General features: G+C 42.3%; 3 protein-coding genes across 4 annotated transcripts; 2 read left to right on the forward strand and 1 right to left on the reverse strand.

The window, feature by feature from the left end:
• Positions 1 to 2090: 2090 nt before the first annotated feature.
• Positions 2091 to 4235, forward strand: LOC135483031 (potassium voltage-gated channel protein egl-36-like). The gene is made up of 3 exons (XM_064763530.1): positions 2091 to 2318; positions 2706 to 2933; positions 3303 to 4235. Exons 1-3 carry the CDS (start codon positions 2091 to 2093, stop codon positions 4233 to 4235), a joined length of 1389 nt encoding a protein of 462 aa, XP_064619600.1.
• A 679-nt stretch (positions 4236 to 4914) lies between these two features.
• LOC135483174 (carbohydrate sulfotransferase 11-like) lies at positions 4915 to 7645 on the forward strand. Its single transcript, XM_064763810.1, has 3 exons — positions 4915 to 5183; positions 5486 to 5562; positions 6351 to 7645. Exons 1-3 carry the CDS (start codon positions 5084 to 5086, stop codon positions 7218 to 7220), a joined length of 1047 nt encoding a protein of 348 aa, XP_064619880.1. The 5' UTR covers positions 4915 to 5083; the 3' UTR covers positions 7221 to 7645.
• Positions 7644 to 20433, reverse strand: LOC135483173 (uncharacterized). Of its 2 annotated transcripts, XM_064763809.1 has the most exons (10): positions 20361 to 20433; positions 19502 to 20152; positions 16214 to 16301; positions 14224 to 14399; positions 13680 to 13989; positions 13180 to 13290; positions 12022 to 12155; positions 8719 to 9383; positions 8143 to 8293; positions 7644 to 7856 (listed from the first exon to the last, which is right to left on the reverse strand). In XM_064763809.1, exons 2-10 carry the CDS (start codon positions 19638 to 19640, stop codon positions 7837 to 7839), a joined length of 1794 nt encoding a protein of 597 aa, XP_064619879.1. In that variant the 5' UTR covers positions 19641 to 20152; positions 20361 to 20433; the 3' UTR covers positions 7644 to 7836. The 2 variants fall into 2 exon arrangements, with proteins under 2 accessions (XP_064619879.1, XP_064619878.1); XM_064763808.1 differs by lacking the exons at positions 19502 to 20152; positions 20361 to 20433 and adding an exon at positions 18308 to 18590.
• Positions 20434 to 20590: the final 157 nt, after the last annotated feature.

A 20590-nucleotide genomic window follows, 5' to 3' on the forward strand; every position in this document is an offset into this window, starting at 1 on the left:
TTGCAGGTTCGAGGCTTTTATTGTGTAACATTAAATATCACAACAACCTATCTGGCGAGATCTAGCATAATGAGAACTTTCATTTCCCAAGCGTGATCGGAATAACTCTTGAAAACGGTTTTGGAATAACACGATGAGGCTCCGTATTCCTTTCCTACCACTTTTGATAGCCGCTGCTGTGTGTCACGGAAAGTCGTCTCAAGGTTTCGGCCACGTCACGAACGTGAACACCTCATCACAGTGGCTGCTATCCGGCAGTGGAAAAACACAAGTGTTGAAGCCTATTGAGACACGTAGAGAGACGGTAGAGTATGTTAGCCATGTTAAACGGCATCATTTGAGTGGTAGGCACCGGTTTCTAGAAGATGGTGAACATGATGATCAAGGATTTCATGCCAACCACAATGGATTTTTCTCGCATATGGGACACCGAAATAAGTGGACTGGGCGACTTCAACCGATTCCTGCGGCTGAGATATGCAGGGTTAAATCGGACACGGAAAAGCGTTACCACGATGGGTGCAACTGGTGTAGATGTTCAGGCATCGGTGAGGCAGCCTGCACAAAGAAGGCTTGCCCTATGGTACCCCATGGCCACTTACTTTCTCGACCTCGTGTCGTGTCTCCCACCGTAGCTTGCAAGCAGAGGCGTGACTTCAAACGAAGGTACTTTGATGGGTGTAACAAGTGCACTTGCGTTGGTTTGGGAGAAGCACGATGCACAAAGAAGGCTTGTTCGGAGGTGATCATGAACCCATATGCATTTGACACGACAAAGGCCAAGATCATGTGTCGTGGAAATGCGCAGCGGTTGAAGATGTATTACGATAGTCCATGTCGGAGGTGCTCCTGTGTGTCGAATTCAACTGCTTGGTGCTACGATATTCATCGTCGTCACTGTGTGAAGGACAAGGATGAAGGTGCTAAAGGATATCGTCTGCGCGCTGTGGAGAAGAAGATTATTCGAGTGAGACGCTCGTAATCATTCCTAAAGAGCATTGCTGGTCACTTGACGAGCTTGATCCAAGCTCCTAACCACGTGCAAGTTTTTGACAAGGCTCAGCTCGTCGACACTTTTCTTGTTAACTACTTGACTGCTGTAGCTCTCACAGCAGCTCTCATAGTGGTCATCGTCCGAGATGTTGCTTTAAACATGACAGCGTGATCGCTGTAATAGCTCTGGCTCAACGAACGCCTGCCTGCATGCAGTAGGATAATTATGTCAGAGTCATAGATTGCAAAGGATTGTGTATACTTTCAAATTGGACTCTCGTTTGTCATTGAACTGGTGCTGAACGTGATATGTTTGGTATTTCTTTGTGGCTTTCAGATTTGGCCGTGCTTACATTGTACAGGTAGATGCTATACATTAATTTTGAAATTGTATTGGACAAATAGAAATCATTCATTACTGGAACTATTGTTGAGGTTAGTGACGTGGATGATATCTCGATTAATGAACCAGTTTAACGTTTACTACTGTGCATGCCCAACGACGTTTTTTTAAAGACAAAGCTACTCTTCGGCAAAAACCCATGCAAAATCGTTAATTTAAAGGCAAAGCATTCTTCCAGACTTCACTTTAGATGTAGGAAAAAAAATGTGTAAAAGACCTTCGAAGTTTGCCAATTCCATAGGCTGCAGGCAATTGGTTCACTTGGCACTACCACTTGGCTTGTGCATTGCATCGCCTCGTTTTTGACACAGTTTAGGCATGTGTAGTGATAGCTGTGGACACGCCGTTTCCCCTCCACCCTTGCCCCAAGTGAACTTGCAGGAATGGCGACAGTTGATTATACACGGCATCTGTCAGATTGACTGACACCAGAGATCGAGCATTGACCTCTGTGCATGACAGGCAAAGAGTAAACGTGTTACATGAACGCAACCCCTAATGCGAACCCAAGTATGGTACCATAAGGTGGGGCAACACATATGCTTCATGTATGTGTGGGAGCATGTGGTAACAAATTATCCAAAATTTGCAACCAGGTGGTAACATCCCCGAAAAGATATGATTTTAAATATTCATGTATTATCTGCCAATGCAGTCATGTTCGTTTCATATTAGCGACTATATTTTCATGGACATGGTCAGAGTTAATGTGGGGGGTTCCCAGTTTCTCATCGGTGCGTGTTTCCTCTCTCGATACCCCGACTCAACCCTCTCCCTGGCGGTCAGCGAGAACAGAAACTACGATGAGCTGACGTCGTGTTATGTATTCGACAGGAACCCAGAGTTTTTTAACTCGATACTGGATTGCTATCGGCTTGGTCAATACCATATTCCACAAAATGGTTGTGCTATGAGCCTGAAGGTAAGTTTTACTCATTGCCAGACCCGTAAACCTTATCTTGAAATGACATTTCTCCAATGAGATTTGGTTCGGAAACTATAGATGCCTTTGGTTAATATAAACGCCTTTGGCAACATACAACCTGAATGTGGGGATTTTCGTGATACATGTAGATTTGCCAATTGTGACGTTCATAAGAGGTATGATGTGGTGATATTTTCTGTTCATTTCTGGTGTCAGTTCAACTGTTTTTAAAGGTTACCAGAGAGCCACTGCTGCATATCATACACCAAATCCCCCCTCATCTCCCTACTCAAACATGCATATGATCAGGAATGCGGCTGAATGAATGAGGATGTCAAAGCTGAAAGAAATGCACAAACTACATGTATCCCGATCATATTTCAGGCGGACTTTCGATATTGGAAGCTTCCCTTGGATGCCATTTCTCCATGTTGCATCCGCAAAATACTAGAAGCCGAAGAGGAGGCAGCTACTGTTACCATCTTGAAGGCAGAGATCGTTGGCCCACTGCAGCAGTGCAGGAAGGAGATGGAGTCATCCAAGGGATGGCAAAAAATCAAACTACAAACGTGGATGTTTATGGAATACCCAAGATACTCCGTGTTTGCCAAGGTATAAGAGTCTGGGTGGCTAGGGCAACGGTCAATGTTCATGTTAACCCTATACCCCCCTCCCCACAAACACACACCAAAACCAACGCTTTGTCGAAACTTTGCATCTCCATCGGGCCCTTTACCTTTTTGTGAATACAACAGCTCCTTTAGCTGGGAGAGTAGGGATGAAGTGTTTCCTTGTGGTCTCCCCTACTCATAGGTCCCCGGCATACGGAGACGCATACGCCGAGGTCAAACTCAAGATTGGAGAGCTGGCCATCCCCGAACATTGGCATCAAAACGGGACACACCCGGCACCAGGTTTGGCACCATGCATGTGTCTAGCTCTATCTATCCCGTTAAGCCAATGATCCTGCTTCTGTTTCAGATTTGGAGCATCATGTACGCCGTTCTCGTCCTTATCTCCTGCATCATTCTCGCCCTGCTCACAGACCATAAGGGAGGCTTGTACAATCCGGAGGAGCTCAGCGAAGTGAATCGTCACAGATGCCTGTACGAAGACTGGAGGAAATACGTAGGCAGCCAGGCAATTTATTGCAATTTCGTTGGAGTCGTCCCACTTCGGATACTGGACATATTTGTGAACCTTATCTTCACGGTCGATTTTGTCGTGCGGCTCGTCGTGTCCCCCAGCAAATGCAACTTCTTCAAGAATTTCATGAACTGGGTTGATATCCTGACCATCGTTTCGTTCTACGTTGCTTGGATTCTCATGGTCATAGGGAATGCTGTTTTGATTGAGGAAATGGGGACCGCTCTTCTGGAAATCGCTGGAGTTTGCTTCGCAATCCAAACGCTCCGTCTGATTAGGCTTCTGAAGATTTCTCGTTGGGTGCTTGGACTGCGAGTATTTGGGTTGATTCTAAAGCGTAGCGTGCACTGCTTACTTACAATCATTTGGTTATTGGTAATGGGCGCAGTGTTCTTTGCATTCGCTGCCTACATAGTTGATATAAATTCATCATCTAAAGGGGATGGTCTTCCCCGAGTTTACGAAGGATTGTACTTTGCCCTCATTACAATAACCACGGTCGGCTATGGTGATGTTCTGCCGACGACCATCGGGACCAGAATAGTAGCCACTGCCTGCGCCATATTTGGCATTATTCTGGCCGGTCTTTCCATCCCAATACTTGGTAGTAGCTTCAACCTCTACTTCGGTTATATCTCTCAGTATATGAAGGGTGAACAAAGCATTACCATAGATTGGCTCGGTTATGATGTCCCAGAAGAGGAGTGCGATCTAAGGCACTGCGATGAGATTGATGAAGAGGAGGAAGATTTCGGTACAAGCCAATGAGTGTGGGCGAGACTGCTGCACCATGCACATTGCCTGCGTTAGCAGCACAGACGCCAATGAGACGGGCTTACGGGCATACGGGCTGGGTCTCAATTAAAGAGCATCGCTTTAGTATCTAGAGCTTATTAACTTAGATAATGATTAGTAATTTAAAATATTGTTTCAATGGCTTGAAGATGTGACCTATCACATGCATGGCGCATTCTCAATATTTTCTCTTGCAGGGCAGGCAGGCGGTGTTCATCAGTAACATCGCGCCTTTTTTCGTCGCTGTTTCGTCGTTTTTCATGTTTTTTGGTTCGTCGTTGCGGAACTTCGCCTCACGGCCGCTAAGTTCCTCTGTACATTTTTACATATGATTTATTTTCTGATGGAACCCTTTCATTGTGAGAAGTATTCATATTTTTTCAACGATGAATAAATTACAAACGTAGACCATGACCATGTCTCCTCAAATGAGTTTTTTAAAAAATTGCAGACATTCGGCATTATTGTAGTTTCAACTGGGGACGGAAAAAGACGAGTTTCGTGATGAACCGAATTTCACCACTTGCAGTGTTATTGTAGGTAGGCCCATCATGTTGAATGTCATTAATAACGGCCTAGGTCAACTACCAATTGTATGTTTGTGTTGCGTGCGTTGGGTTGATATAACGGGTATTAAGATAATGATAGTTATCTTGTTTTTTTTCTGATCACATCGACTATAACACACATGCAAGGTGCTAACGACAGTAAGCAATCGGTTCATATGGATCACATGGGGGTTTCCTTCAGGACATTCTCCACTGCTTCTCGTGTGGTTTCGACAGCTAGAGCAGAGTGACAGAATTTCACTGGTACTAGAAATGCATAGGTCGGCACTGTTAAGAACTGTGCTCGCAGTAGCGTTAACTTGCATCGGACTAAATATCGTGTGGATTTTATGGAACAGAGACCAAATTGGAGGTAACTTTGACTCAGTATTCTTTTGATATTCACAACTTTTACCAGCGCCATTAGTGGTCTTCGTGTATAATGATGTTGTCATTTGCAGTTTCTAGACCGTATATGAATCAACATTACAGACGGATGCAATTGGCTGCGTATTCATGTGCGCCTTCGACCGTATAATGATGGTGATGATGATTAGCGAATAACTCTAGCGCAACATCTGGCATTGCTGTACCATGACAGATTCGTCCAGTAGCGTTTTTTTAGATAACATAAGTGATCTTGAGTCATATTTAAATCTTTGTTGTTTTTAACAGGTTGGAAATACAGATACAGAAGTTCCTACATACATGTAACGATGTTTAATGCAGATCTAGAGAAAGGGGTGGATAAAGTAAGTACTTCAAGTTGGTGTCGTACTTGTATTGCCAGGCCGAGAACGGGCGGGTTTTTTGGGGTCTGATGCACTGCCACGCCCTCCTCTTTCGCAGGCAACCAATACTTCTTTTGTAGGCACTGGAAGCGCGTAAAACGCAAGCTTGTGACGACAATTTCTCAATGTCCTTCCCGGGATGACAGACTGCTTCCGGGCAAGACAACTGGGTTTATTAGAGGGTATCTACCATTCTACTGACTCACTCGATGATCATGATAACCACCTAGGAAGCGATCAGTGTCACCAATAGTTTGTTATCGCCAACATTTCCAAATCCTGTAAAACTTTGCATTTTCACCCTTATGGTGTAACTTTGTCACCCCTTGTAATATCTACCAAAATGCAGATAAGATAGGTTATCAAACAAAATTTCTATTTGGATACATGACGTGTTGATAAAACTCCCCAATGACAATGTGCAGTGTTCGCACGATATTTTATTTTGAGTGGCAATGTTAGACTGTTTTAGGGGTATTGATTTAGCTGTTTTTTTCGCGGTGAAAGATTTAAGGATGAATGGAATAGCCGTATGCCTCGGACCACTAGAATTGAGATTATGGAGGTCATCAGTCTTTTTCTGAAACCCCGATGTTGAGTGACAGCAGATTTGCCTTTAATGCGGGCATCCGACAACTGTTATGCTCCCCTACCTGAAAGATGTTCGGCGGGATCGATAACCAAGGAGGTCGGTCTGCCACTAACGGATTGATAACTTGCACACATACTGATTTCCTCCTTGATTTCAGATAAACAACCACGAAATTCCGGATAGATCCAACGTCTTCAAAACACGACAGCGAGTCGTAAGTCATCATTGCCAGTTTGAGTCAAAGACAATGTTTCAGTGGCAGAACGCCTCGTGGCGTCCAGACGTCAAGAAATACAGTCACATATACATTGATGATGAGCACAAATTTCTCTATTGCAAGGTCCCTAAAGTCGCCTGTAGCAACATGCTTCGTCTTATGGTCGGGCTGCGGGGTATAAATGACTCGTTTAATTTACGACCAGCGGACTTCTGGCCAAAATCAACGGCGCTGTTAGGCCGGCTAAGCCTCGTACCTCTCGAAGAAGTGAGGCAGAAACTGCAGCATTACACGAAGTTCCTGATTGTGAGGGACCCTTTTGAGCGTCTTTATTCTGCTTACCGGAACAAACTGGGCCCGAAGGGCCAACCGCAATTTTTTAAAAGTTATGGGAGACCAATTTTAAAGAAATTCCACCGAGATTGGACACCGGAGAAAATCAAGGCAGGACAAGGCGTGTTATTTCATGAGTTCCTGCAGTCTGTCCTAGATGGTGCTGAGAATGAACACTGGAAAAATTATCATGATTTGTGTTTTCCATGTGAAATTAATTACAATATCATAGGAAAGTTTGAAACGTTAGAAGAAGATGTGAACTATTTTCTAAAACAGGTTGGTGGAGATGCTATAACATGGCCATCTCGGAATTCCAGGTACAAGATGCTGCCTACGTCAGAAGTAATGCGAGAAGGATTTAAAAATGTCACCTTTGATTTGGCTGCCAAGATCGCTAAACTATATCGAAATGACTTTGGGTACTTTGGTTATTCGCCGCAGACGACATTCAAACTCCTTTCTGATCAAGAATAGCTACAACTAGAAAGATAGGGGGCGTGTGTGCGTGCTTAAGTTAATTACCCGAAGACGTTTCAGGCGGAGGACGTTTCGACCGTGGCCACGGTGAAATAACGAAGGACATATTATGCGATATGAGCCGCGTGACACGGTTATGAGGAAAAACACCTTCAACACTCGTTATATCACGGGCCGGGGGCTTGTCAATATTTTGAGAGAGTAACGCAAATGATTGATGTATATGTATATTTGAAATTATTTATTTCACACGATACCTTGATAAACAAACTACAAACTTTGATATGCGTACCTATTTATATATATATACACATTGATTACAGCATAGCACCAGATATTGGACGAGTTGCCTTGTTTTGATATAATTCGGTAACACACTACTGCTCGTGTATTGCACCCGTAATGACCCCCCCCCCCCCCTCCCCCCCTCATGCATTCTTAGCAAACGGATAAACGACGACTGTCCATTGGTATGGTGAGAAAAAACAGTTTACATGTATCCACATTTGGTAGAGCTGACGTTATAGACGTGTTGGTCGGTTGCGAAATCACATCGCCATCGACATGCATGTGTGCATACACAATGTATTATCGGACTATCACTTCGACTCAGTCACTGGCCTTTTTGTTTCACTGAAATAAGAAGAAACATTGATTTAAAAAAACCTGCTCGTGTAGAGGTGTGATACGTCCTGGAAGAAGTAAGGCTCTGAAGAGTCATACCGAGAACAGATATCATGTGCAATAAATCATATCCTGATGGAATCTATCAGTAGTAAAAGTATGAACATTATACATGTATATCGGATGCTTTATTCCTAAAATATCATTGCTGGAAGAGCATAATTGCATTATAACGCTTTTGAAGTTTTCTAAGAAAACACGACCTGTGCAGTCCACTGTCGTCGGGTTATCTTACCTACGGTAGGATTCGTTTGGCCCCGGTCATCTACGCTCATGACGTTTGCCACGGCCACTGCCTCCAAAGGTGTGACAGGTTTATAAGGAAAAGTGCTACTTTTCGGTCGAAGTACAACTGTGGCACCACCTTTAGGCTGTCTTTCAGGATCCTGAAATGAAGTTCTTGTTACAGTTGAGGTTCTAGATGCCTTGGTTACCCGCCGATAGCATGAAGATTTCCTTTCAAAAGCTATTTCTCCATGAAAATGCGAACAAGCCATAGAAAGATGAGGCAGTGGACGTCGCAGCAAACTTGCGCTGTCGGCTCTAGAGATCTTAGTGTTTTAACCGTTTGCAACTTTGCAAACGTTGTACATTATTGTTTCAGATGAAGACTAGATGCAATAAGAATAAACGTAGACGTGAATACGTTTGCGTATAATTACTGACAGCCGGCACGGTACTGGTTGACGCTGCTATTCTGAAGACGGCGGTAGTATTTTCATGGGAGTGACATAAACGCGATAGTATCAGTGTCCAAACACGACTATACCCCAACGATCAAGGAATCGACGGAACAGTCTTGAATACCTACCACGCTCTCATAGCGATGCATCTTGGTCACTCGCTCCTTAGCGGGCTTCTCCCCACCTAACCAGTTACTGAGCCGTCTCTCAAGATCACTCAGTACCGGGTCACTCGTCTCCACGTCATAGAATGCGTCTTCACCAATGGTCACTCTCTCGGACACTCGGGATAAAGTGACCCGGTACTTATTGTCACCTCCCTGGACAAAACTAGACGAGTTGACTGGCGGCATGAAGCGGGAATGGGAAGAAGTCTCCTTTACTTGCTGTATGGCCTTGCTGCGTTTCTCCCGGGCTTCCTCCCGCTTTCGTATCCGGTAGAAAACTGTCCCAGGGCCGAAGAGATCTATCAGAGCACCTCTCGGCGGAAGCGTGAACGACTCCATTCTAGCTCTTCGCAACTCTCTCTGAGCATGACTAAGTCTATCGTCCCGAAGTTCCTTCCCCCGTTTAATGACGTATTTGAAAAGAGGGACAACATTCTCTAACGCCGGGTTCATTCTGCTTTGTGCTTTCAGCGCCATGGCGTGTTTTATTTGGTCTACTGTCTGCGGGTTCCGCCGCACTAGCAGCCTCTCCCAATGTTTCATTTCAAGCACCAATGCCTTTGTTCTTTGGTTGCATACGGCCGTTTGCATGAACGTGTCCATATCAAGAAGGACCTCCATATCACCTGAAATGAAACGAGCTCGATGGTTCATTGGAGCGAAGGAATAACAACTGTCAATCAGTGATGAAATGGTGGATGTCGTCCTGGGTGCCGACAAATGGTACCCAGGTTCGAGATCGACTGGACAATAAGCACCCTGGGTGCCATTACACTAGACAAACAGCACCCAGGTTCTTTTTGCCTGGCTTACGGATCTTAGGGACGAGGACGTTTCTTGCAATCTCGTTTTATCTCGCGCCGTGGTACTTGCGGCATTAGCAGTGACGCGTTTTTTTCTGTTTATTGTTCTTTTTATTTCGCGCACTGCTAATGCCGCAAGTCCTAAGATCCGTAAGCCAGGCAAAAAGAACCTGGGTGCTGTTTGTCTAGTGTAATGGCACCCAGGGTGCTTATTGTCCAGTAGATCTAGAACCTGGGTACCATTTTTCGGCACCCAGGACGACATCCACTCTTTCAACATCAGTGATTGCCTCATCCATGGATCAAACACACATGTGATGTTAGGAAAAGAGAACGGAAAATGTAGTGTCGAGATCATGCAGAGAGGTAGAAGAATGAGGGCCGTTGTAGAAGAGTTAAAGTAAAACATTCTCTCAAAGCTGGCCTTTGATCGTTTCTAAAATACACTCTGACAAGGATGAGGGAGGGATGAGGTAGAAGAATCAAAAATGGAAGTGAAAACTGCCACAGAAATAATCGAAGCAATACAGTTGAGTGCATGCGTTTTCCTCATCGAGGCACGGATGTAAACATCCGTGATGTAGGCGAACTTCTTGCGTTTCCATGCTGTGATGTCTTACCTACAGTCAGAATTCCAAGCTTGATAGATGCCATGCTGTGAGAAGGAGGAAGAATCCGGAGGACAGAGCAGTTAGGATCGCTGAGGAGTCCATGACGTTATTCTACCAGAGATATTCAATTTTGTCCTCACCAAAACGTATCTCTGATGACGGACATTAAACATTTTGGTTTGATGTTGCCCCCCCCCCCCCCCCCCCCATGCAGTGAGTCAGTATGGGTTTTTGATACCGATACAAAATATGCTTCTTACTAGTTTTTAAGAAACAGTCATAGTTAGCATTTAAATGAAACTTATCGATAGTTTCTGGGTAAATTAACAGTGATAGAAAACAGAATAGAGGACATCGCAACAAACAACGAAGATTATCCTTTAATTGTCAGGTATATGTATATTTAGATGAAATCAGAAACTGTTGGCACCGCAATCGCAGTAAAAGAGAAAATGTGATGTCCCGTATCGCCTTCATCACAACCGATTATCATGAAACATCTCTTAAAAAATACACAAATGTACAGTTCCTACAATTAATTTTGATTGGGTAACACGGTTTAATTAGATGCTATTTAGTATAGCTCACTGACTTGTCAATTAAATGCAACAGAAGGGGACATTTATCAGCAATGAATCTGTGTATTCGGCAGCTCAGCCTAGAATACAAGCTTGCTTTCATGGCCATCACCGCCGCTCGGTTATGCTTTACGACCAATCGGTCAAAAGTCCGCAAGTCCAAAACAAGAATTTGGCTTGTTTGGTAGCATTTGGTTGAATACATGTGAGAGCCTAACCCCATGAGAAGTTCAACGTCCCCTGTAAGGAGAGAAAAGTAAGACTAAGCATGCACTAAGACTAGAAAGAGTCAGACAGACAAGCATGCAGTGCGATGGAAGCTGCCCGATAGAAAGGGTAAAAACTAGTCCCAACTACATGTACTTCACAAGAGCCTGCCATAAGTTAACGAAGGTTACAACAATGAAATTGTTACAGAAACCGACGGTAGTCGTCGCTTATAAGTAAATCCTTGTACAACTCTCTGTAGACACTGCAACGTTCTTGTTCTTCAGTTCACGTTATGTTGTTTTCATTGAACTGTTCTTTACCGGAAGTTCCAAATCAACGTTGTGTACTTATAAACCCTTTTAAACTTTCGAAATTATATTTTGATGTTATACTTCAAATGATGCCAGAAGCCCGCCTTGTTCGTCTCTCTAGAGGGCAGGGAGTCCAGGGAGAGACAAACAATGTTCATTTTTTGCTGCAAAACAATTTGACAGGCTCCATTAAGATAAAAGAACCCCTCATATTTAAGTTTCAATTGAACAAGCGTTCACTCTGACGTCAGCAATAGGAACTTTTAAATGTAGAGAAAGGAAGAGAAAATGAAAAGTCTAATTGCCATTGCATTCATTGGAGTGACTTTTGTCACCGACTGTCTGGTTTCTTTGGCAATTACAATACCTAGCCGTCCAAATACCGTCAAAATACCCAATAACCCCACAGTCTGATTAATTTGATAAAATCTTGAATGATGTGTCAAAGTGTCTTTTGTGGGCAATCAATTAAGTTAACCTATCTTCACTTTTCATGACATACTTTAATTACCTCAATAAAGCGAGGAATTTCATTACACGCGCCACCTCCCAACCATAGAATTGCTTTTAATTAAATTTTCATCATATTGTAATATAAAATCCCTCCATGTCTGACCAAGTGAAATGCCAGAAGTTCATCAGCAACGTCCAGTTCTGCTTAATATTGTCGTGAAGGCGTTAAAATGCTTTAAATTGAACAAGTAAAGTACTCAGGAATTTAGCAAGTGCTTAATGGTCAACCGTTTCTTACCAATAATTTCATTTTTGCCCAGTAAACAGACATCCAACTGTCTCTTACTTCCAGATGCTGATTTTCGACTCTGAGCATGCGCTGCCGCGGAGTTCAACCGCGTTCGCTGGTATTCCGATTTTGTACGACCATTGCTGAAATTTAATAACATAAATATAATATATCGCTGTTTGTTGTCACTCGTAAAAAGGATTAAGTGTTACAAAAAAGCCTGGAAACATTATTTTAAAGGTACACCAGCATACTTGGACAGTTCTAAAATCATTTCTCATCCCATAGTTGAAAAGTTACTACTGTACATATGCTCAAGTGCTTTGTTTCGTGATTTTTCCCCCCTATTCTACACGCACAATCTTAGAAGTATATTCCTAAACAATATTCTTTTGTCTGTGTGATTTAACACCTTTGTGAAAGCGAAACAGATACCAGTAATCATGGCGGTGCCCAATCGATTTAAAATACTTGAGCAGTGACAGCGTTTCGGTGATAATAGACCCGTCCAATGTTTTGTGAATGGGCGTAGGCGTGCATTACACCCCTCTCTAACGTAAGAGGAGAAAGGATTTGGGCGAGTCTATTGTGGACCGTAATTGGTAATTTATTCGATCGGGCACCGTCATCTTTAGCTTATCGTGACGTTGTGTTTTCCAGTCATAGCAATTGCCTGTTGTGGACACTTATAGATTTTATTCGAAATCCTACCTGAGCAAATGATAGTAGGGACTGTAATAAAGCATGTAATGATAACTTATAACTAAATTAAATTTTAAACATTTCCTGAATACACCAGTATGTAATTTGTGCTGCCAAGCAGAACTTATATGACGAATGTACTTTGTTAATGTATGTATATGTGTATGAAGTAATTATGAACCAGGGTCATTCGCCACTTTCCTCAAGCAGCAAGTTGGGACTTCCGGTCAGTCTGACCGATCAGTAGACATGTAGTTATCTTCCTAGGTATCAGCCCTGGAAGCATGTTGATTGCCAAACTGCGACCGGTAGGACTACCTTGAGGAAAGCGTGTTGTACCAATGACAAAATTTGTCATTGGTACAACATTTAATGTTTCACACTCAATAGGTACCTAATAAAAAAATACTCAAGCAAAATAAATTCAAGTGAACCTAAGGTACATGTTCACACGGCATTACTTACTTTTCTGGAAATAAATCAGAATCCTTGATTTTGTTGATGGCGTTTTCCTCGTACAAATCTGGATACTGTAAGTGGTGCATTGTGGGATTGACTGTGACCTTGACCTCGCCACTAGAAATGAAAATATCGGAGCGTCATCTTTTCTGCACGGTGTATAGATTACAATAGATAAGGTAGTGATTTTGAAGGGTGCAATTCAAGGCACAATGGTGTATACAATGTAGGCATATGTATTTCATTGAAGTATATGACTCTGAAGATGTTTTATTACAACTTATATTTTGTGTAAAGTACATACATTGTATTTCATACATAAAGGACTAAATGGAAATTTTGAAAATTTAAATTTTGTGTTCATGTAGTAATCATTTACAACAAACCAATGTGCTTACATGTAGGCCTACTTGTTGTCGCCGAAAGCTCAATGACACTCGCTATCGCTGAAATTTCATAGTCCATGGTCAATTAGTTGTAGGTTGATGTCAAAAGTAAAATCTCACCTTAGAATGAAATATACATCAGTCACCGGCTCGCCTTGTTTGGCTATGACTGTCTCATATACGTACGTCTCCTTCCTAAATGCCATGGCTAACTGTTTCTTGTACCGAGGTGCCCAGTTCGAGAAGAACGGATTCGTGGCTATAAAGTTTGCCTTGTCCTCGAACTCCTCCTGCAGCACGGACTTGACCGACCGGTTATAGAGTGCCCGGTCTATGCAGATCAGATCTGTGTGCTCATCTACGACGATTGAGGCAGTACGGATACAGTCTTCACTGAGCAGGGCAACCTCGCCGAAAGCGTCTCCCGGACCTGTATCAAGAAAATATGGTTATGCTACTTGTTTTCGTTATACTCGCACTTTGATATGACACGCCGTTACATGTATACCTGTTGAAGGTGTATCCAATGTTGTATCTTCGGTGTGAGACACCCCTCCCATGCTGAAAAGCAGGTGGCTCACCTGGAACTTTTTTGGGAAGTCATACAGGTCTCTTGTACGATAGGCAGAACTTGGTTGTGTTACTATATATATTGGAGCATTACCTAAACTACAGACGAATGTGCCAAGTTTTGACCTGTCGGAACATCTTCTAACGTCATCATCAATGTCCGGTTGGACGAAATGCTGGGCCTGTTCGCCGTAAGATTCGTCGCCAACATCAGTTAATTTGGCATACTTGATGTAGATGGTTACTTTACCATGCAAGGTGATGTAAAAACTGCAAAAGATTTAGAACATGAATAAAATTACGTCGCTGATCACAGTGAAAGGGCTCGAAATAGAGCAAATGAGGTTCATATTTTGGATAGACGAAGTTTGTAGCTTTGCATTTCAACTTGGGAGACATCATCTTGAACTCCCATCACCCCCATTCCTCTTATGGTGCAATTTCGAGAGCAGGTTTCTTGACGACTGCGTGATTGGCATGCACAAGTATATACTACAATAATTGCACACTGAGTTGACAAATTCTCAAACTATACTTGAGCACCTTTTTACGTTGAAGGCTGTCTTCGAATATGTTGTATGTTATGACAAAGCAACGCTTCTTCCGGTTTACCGACACAAATGTCAGTTTCAGCGTATAAGCATAAGCTGACGACAATACCGAAAGGTGAAAATGAGGAAGTTCAGCTTTAAGTCGCATGACCTCCTTACATAGAATCTTCATGCAATGCAATTCCCAGCTTAAACTTTTAAACTTGGGATTTGATTTCATCAATATTACCTATAATTCCTTCATGCTTTGACATGTCATCCAATCAGCCAACAAGGTAAATATGTTTTATTGATTGATTTCAAATATGTACTTCTAGGTCTTGTTTGTTTGGCACTGGTCTAAGCTTTTAGGGCCTATTGGATGACAGAAAATACACACAAGTAACACGCATTCTTACTTAGTCGTCCACTGTTTGGAGAGATTTGCAGACGTCCGTTTGACAAAGGGCCCTTCTGCTAACTAACCTGAACTTTATCCAAACGAGGACGACACTCAATCGCTAATATTCACAAATTGATTTTCATTAGAGCAATTGCCATATAGCAGACATGGTAGAAAAAGCCAACCAGAGTGCTTTGCCTGGTCCTGTGCCCACTCGTCTGATTTTTCCTCATCAGTCATCAATAAACCTGTCCAAGAAATTGCTCAAAAAATTGAATTAGCATTGTAGTCGAGCTTGAGTTCAACCTGAGATATTCAAAGGTAAAAAATGCACAGCGACAAGTGAGCAGGCATGCCAGGTTGGTAATTGATACCAAAGAAATGACTCCCCATGCCGTTAACGGGCTTCTCTGCCATTCAGCACGACATGATTCTGAGATTGTACTTCCGGTTCCACCCGTGACAGCATGTTCCTTTCAGGGACCATGTTCCAATATGCAAATGTGATTGTAGACATGGAAAGGTTAGGTAATCATGTGAATTACATTGGCCGTTTGGTTGTTGAAACTGGAAATTGCAATCGGTGGGCCATGATAGACAGGAAGCACAACATGTAACCCTCCCCCGGCATTAGGTCTACTCTGCAAAAGTCTGCCTAGAAATGTGTTTTCCCCCCCCCCCCCGAGTATTTTGACCCCTTCCCCTATGTGTAATTCACTTATGGCTCTTTAAGTCAAAGACAAGTCCAACAGAACAATATAATCCGGAGGAAACGTCATAGAAACTGAGTAACATGACATATGGTTACTGATTACTTTTAGACGACGCCATAAGCAACAAGTTTCATATGCATGATCGAGAACAATGCACCGTCTTGACAACTATCGATAGTTGACTAGGAGATTGAGTTATATTCTTTTATCACGGACTATTTTCCTCCGATGCGTACTCATGATATAAACCACATGTTTTTATTGGTTATGGTATGATCGACTCGTTGTCAACGCTTTTAAATGTTCTCTCTGTTACTCGTCGCTGCATCGTGCAGGTCTGAAGTCATGCATTGTCTATTGGAGATGATTAAACGATATTTGGCACGGTAAAATCCGGGGTGACCTTGTCACCCCTGGCATTGAGAAATCCTTACGTACCAGTCGCCCTTTTCTCCCTGTTTTATGATGACATCATGCTGTTTCTTGCTGACGAACTGGCAATGTTTGATGACGTCGAGGAGTATTTCTGAAGAAGACAAAAACAGTACCGTCGTTAAAGAGATGATCAAGATGAATAATGCAGGTCTCCGATTATGATATCACTTAACGTTCTTGCCAACGACCATTAACGAATTCAAATGAGATTATGTGGATTATGATCAGTATGCTTTCATCTATATTTAATACATTGACTCGACGGAATTATAGTGACTTCCTAGCAACACACAAGTTATCGATGTCGTCGTAAAATATTAAAGCTAGCTTTTAAGAAGAATAAGCCAGGACCAGGATATTGTTTCTCTCTAGTCACCTAAATGGTTTTAATGAAAGGCCACGATACCAGCATCGATTGCTCTCATTAACATGTCATTAGTCCTGGAAATGTTTGGGATTACATCAGCCGGTATGATAGCTATATTCAAGGCGCCTCGCGGTTCTCCTCGGTTCTCCACGGATCTGAATCCAGGTTTTCTGTTCTACCGAATGAGAGCATACACAATCAGATGAGAGGAGAACTCTCTCGAATCAATTTCACACCGTGGGTCAACATTTAGGGTAACACAAAAGTAAAGATAAAACATTTCTTGAATTCATAATTGCTTTATGCTTCTTGGATCCCTTGTTTTTGTTTGGGTAACTCCGATCAGTTTACAGAGTTGTTCAACATGTGTATAATACCGTAGCTGGCTAAAACAAATAAAGGTACACTTTCTAGTATATCATCTTGGTGATGCTACTAGAGGCTTACGGTATCTTGATACTGAACCAAAGACGGCGGGATGAATAATCGCGCATTATTGCACAAAAACGATTAAAAAGACTTGCCAATTTACGGCAAAATAAAGACTGTAATTTAGGTCTTATGAGACGAAAGGAGTAGGAGATGACTCTACGTGTATTCCACGCGCTCAGTCTAGTTCGCGGTCGAAAACTAATGACACTCAGGTTATTAAGTCGTAAAAGAAATGCTAAGATTGTCATCGGTGTAGGACTGTCCTCAAATCTGTTTTCAGGCTAATAGCCTCACTTACATCTATATGTATATGTGAGCTCAGCCTTCAATCAAATATTTAGGTAAGACCAGTGGTCAAAATTTAGTACAGACCAGCGTAATAAAACAGCCTTATAGTAAAGCCATATACGTTGTTATTTCAGGGGTCATCGCCTAGCATTTCCCAATGATAACAGTTTTGGTGGAATATTGTAAGCGTCTTTAAACATGCTAAAAGGGATTTAACTTCGTTCAAATAAAGTGTTCCTTAGGTTAAATATTTTTGAGTTGGTCAGCACAGACAAAAATACTAACTGACCCCTTAGTTTTGCCATGCACTCACATTTTCACGCTGGCACGATTACTGCAGCCAGAGCTGACCTTACTGAAGTGAGACAGGTGTAAAATGGTCAGGAGAGTTTTACCAAAGGCCTGCTTTCAAATCAGCGTTTTCCCATTTCCACCCATGCAGCGGTTATTTGGGTATAACCTGGGCTAGTAGTTGTTTGAACTTAATTTTATCACTAACGGTGGCGTTAACGTTACATGTACTAAGCGTTATCTCCATTAGGCTTAAAACTTGAAGTTAAGTTAACGCACTTGTAAGAAATATTTACCGACCCCTCAGTGAGCACCATTAACCATGATGCTAACAAGTTGGCAAAGAACCAACTTCGTAGGAGTGATTGATCAGCAGCATCATAAAAAGTGGTTTGATCGTTCTCGTCTGGGTCTTTGACGGAAAAGTAGGCATGTCGTACTTTAACATTGATTGACATTCCATTTAACAATGTCATGGTCTGTTTTGTCCTTCCGTACCATCAAATCATGATAAGGTTGAGGTAAACAGCCATGAGAGAATCGAAAGGTGGAGGGAAAGATCCATGCATGAACGGCAGCAAGCTTAAAACTACGATGCTTTCAGCAAGATACGAGCTGAGATACACATTCATTCCCGTTCTTATTCCCAAACCCATGCAACTAGGAAACGAGGGATGAGGAAACAAACACGATTTCTAACCGATGTAAAAATTGCTTGCCTGTTTTGAGCTCTCGAAACAGATCTGCCTTCTTACGGAACCATTCGATGATCTGAATCACTTCGAACTGATGTCGCGCGCCTGGGGGTTTTGATATCAGTCGGATGACCCTCTCGTACAGTGCGTCTGTGGCCATTCCATCAGCAACTCTCGGCATTTGTCAGCTCATACTGTACACACCACGCCATCAAGATCAAAGATATCTTAACTGGGCCTTTACTTAAACTTTCAATACCTTATCCAGCCTTGAGAAACTATAGACACCCACCAACAAACATGACACTATGCGAAAGGTTGACACGAGCCACACGAAAATACCAGCATACAAATGTTGAATGGGTGTACAAGTTTATGATATACAACTGTGTTTGTGCAGCTGAACGATATTTCTTTGCTTGTGACATACTATGTTGTCAACCTCTATTCGAATAACGCCGATAAAGGTATTGAACGGCAATAAAGCATACATATATGAGCATTATATATATATATGGCTTTTGCCCTGTCAATAACGGTAAATGGTATGAACGCCAATTTAAAGCAATATGCCTATAATTATGAAAAAAGTCATCATACTCTGTTGTCAAGGCCAAAACAAGCCACACATTTCCTTCTTTCAGTTCGTCTGCCGTGGCTAATCAGCATTCCTTCGACCCGCGTCTAATATCGGACAATAGGTGGCATTAACCAAAATCCGCAGACGGATGTTGAAATATGTGAAATCACTATTATTTACGAGAAATGCATCAGAAGTCGCAGTGCTCATAGATAGAATAATTGACGTCCATTACAGACGTCTTGTCAGATTGACGTCAAAATGACAATCAGATTATAGATGTTCAATCATCCCTTCGTGATGTGACTGAGTGTTCCGTTGAGACGTTGGCCAGTGATGGGTGTCCAACTTCTGGCAATTGGATTTTTGTTGACCAGCTTGCATTCTACGTTCACAGCGTTTGTTAAATCGACAATTTACCGTTTCAATGAACACGAACATCGCCAATTAACCGGTAAAGTGTTCAATTATCCGCAAAAAGGGGCAGAAATGCCACCTTAAGGAATTAGCTTGATGTCGATCTACAACAAGCATAGAAGTAACCAAAAGCCGCGTTGTGTTACCGCGTTGCGATCACCGCTGGGCATACGGAACTCAGAAAAATTAGTGAAAAAGACCACATAAACAAATCGACTTACCATTATTCAGAGGGCTGATAATGTCCGATTTCTTTCGAAACCATGGTAGGAGAGGCAAAACTTCGAAGTCTGTCCTTAACGTTGATGGCTTGGAGATGACTTCCAGAACCCGATTATAGAAGTTAGGCGTATGATACATTTTGAATGTTAAAACGTTTTATGTTGACGTCGAATAAACTCAATCCAATCCTCCAGGAATTTGGGATTCAAGTCCGTATGAGAGCAAGGTCTTTCGATAGTTTTATTTAAACGATTCTAAAAATATAGTCCTGGAGAAACCCGCGTGCTAACAACGCAGACTCATCAGTAACAGTTCCTTAGAACTTCGCACGGATTCGTTGTGAAGATTCTCAGGTCGTTGACTCTCGTTGTCAAGTGAGTTCAACAGGCCCCTTCAGCCCACTATAAATATCATCGATAGTCCGTAGAGATTTAATCCATCAGTTATTAACTCGCTCTGTTTACCGAAAACGCCATCACGTGGCGTAAGTGCTTTGAGGAATCTGGCGGAGCTGAACGACACTATGACGTTTATTCTATTTACAGCTTTAGCTCGAGTTCCGTTCTAGTTAATGCTATGTCGTGCTTTCGTCCTTGCCTTTAATTAGCTCCTCTTGAAGTCTTCTATAGTCTGGTAGAAATAACATCATCCTATCGGACAATAAATGTAATACGAATCCATTAGATAAACCTGGGTATATAAACAGTAAAATACCAACAGATCGTTTTGTTGGCATTTCACTGTCCATTTGGTTTCGTCATTCAGCCTAACCAAACACCCCTTTTAGACCCTGTTATGGACGCTTATAGCACATACTACTCCTCGACCGTATCAGCATTAGATATTGAAAGAACTTACACTCCCAAAGCAGTGTCGGCCTTCAAACCCAAGTCTTTCCTCACATCCTACAAAATCGTCGACGCAACCATCGTTATAGACGAGATCTAAATAAATGAACCTTACTTGCTTTTGACAGTTGTTCTCAATGTACATATCAAATATTTGATCCGCTCAACTGCTGAATAATTAAGACGATAAATAACTTAGTTAAACAAACAGACAATCAGTGTCCCGATGGCCTTATCATG

Source organism: Lineus longissimus, chromosome 2 (genome assembly GCF_910592395.1).
Source record: "Lineus longissimus chromosome 2, tnLinLong1.2, whole genome shotgun sequence".
In the NCBI taxonomy this organism is placed as follows: domain Eukaryota; kingdom Metazoa; phylum Nemertea; class Pilidiophora; order Heteronemertea; family Lineidae; genus Lineus; species Lineus longissimus.

Bases quoted from the DNA above. Each gene is read 5' to 3' on its own strand.
- LOC135483031 (XM_064763530.1), top strand. From the start codon at position 2,091: ATGGTCAGAGTTAATGTGGGGGGTTCCCAGTTTCTCATCGGTGCGTGT. The intron at 2,319-2,705 runs GTAAGTTTTACT...ATCATATTTCAG, and splicing joins GTTGTGCTATGAGCCTGAAG to GCGGACTTTCGATATTGGAA. The intron at 2,934-3,302 runs GTATAAGAGTCT...CTTCTGTTTCAG, and splicing joins GATACTCCGTGTTTGCCAAG to ATTTGGAGCATCATGTACGC.
- LOC135483174 (XM_064763810.1), top strand. From the start codon at position 5,084: ATGCATAGGTCGGCACTGTTAAGAACTGTGCTCGCAGTAGCGTTAACT. The intron at 5,184-5,485 runs GTAACTTTGACT...TGTTTTTAACAG, and splicing joins GAACAGAGACCAAATTGGAG to GTTGGAAATACAGATACAGA. The intron at 5,563-6,350 runs GTAAGTACTTCA...CCTTGATTTCAG, and splicing joins TAGAGAAAGGGGTGGATAAA to ATAAACAACCACGAAATTCC.
- LOC135483173 (XM_064763808.1), bottom strand. From the start codon at position 18,464: ATGCCGAGAGTTGCTGATGGAATGGCCACAGACGCACTGTACGAGAGG. The intron at 13,291-13,679 runs GTGAGATTTTAC...TTTCATTTCTAG, and splicing joins GATGTATATTTCATTCTAAG to TGGCGAGGTCAAGGTCACAG. The intron at 9,384-12,021 runs GTAAGAAACGGT...GTTTCATTTCAG, and splicing joins GGGCAAAAATGAAATTATTG to GTGATATGGAGGTCCTTCTT.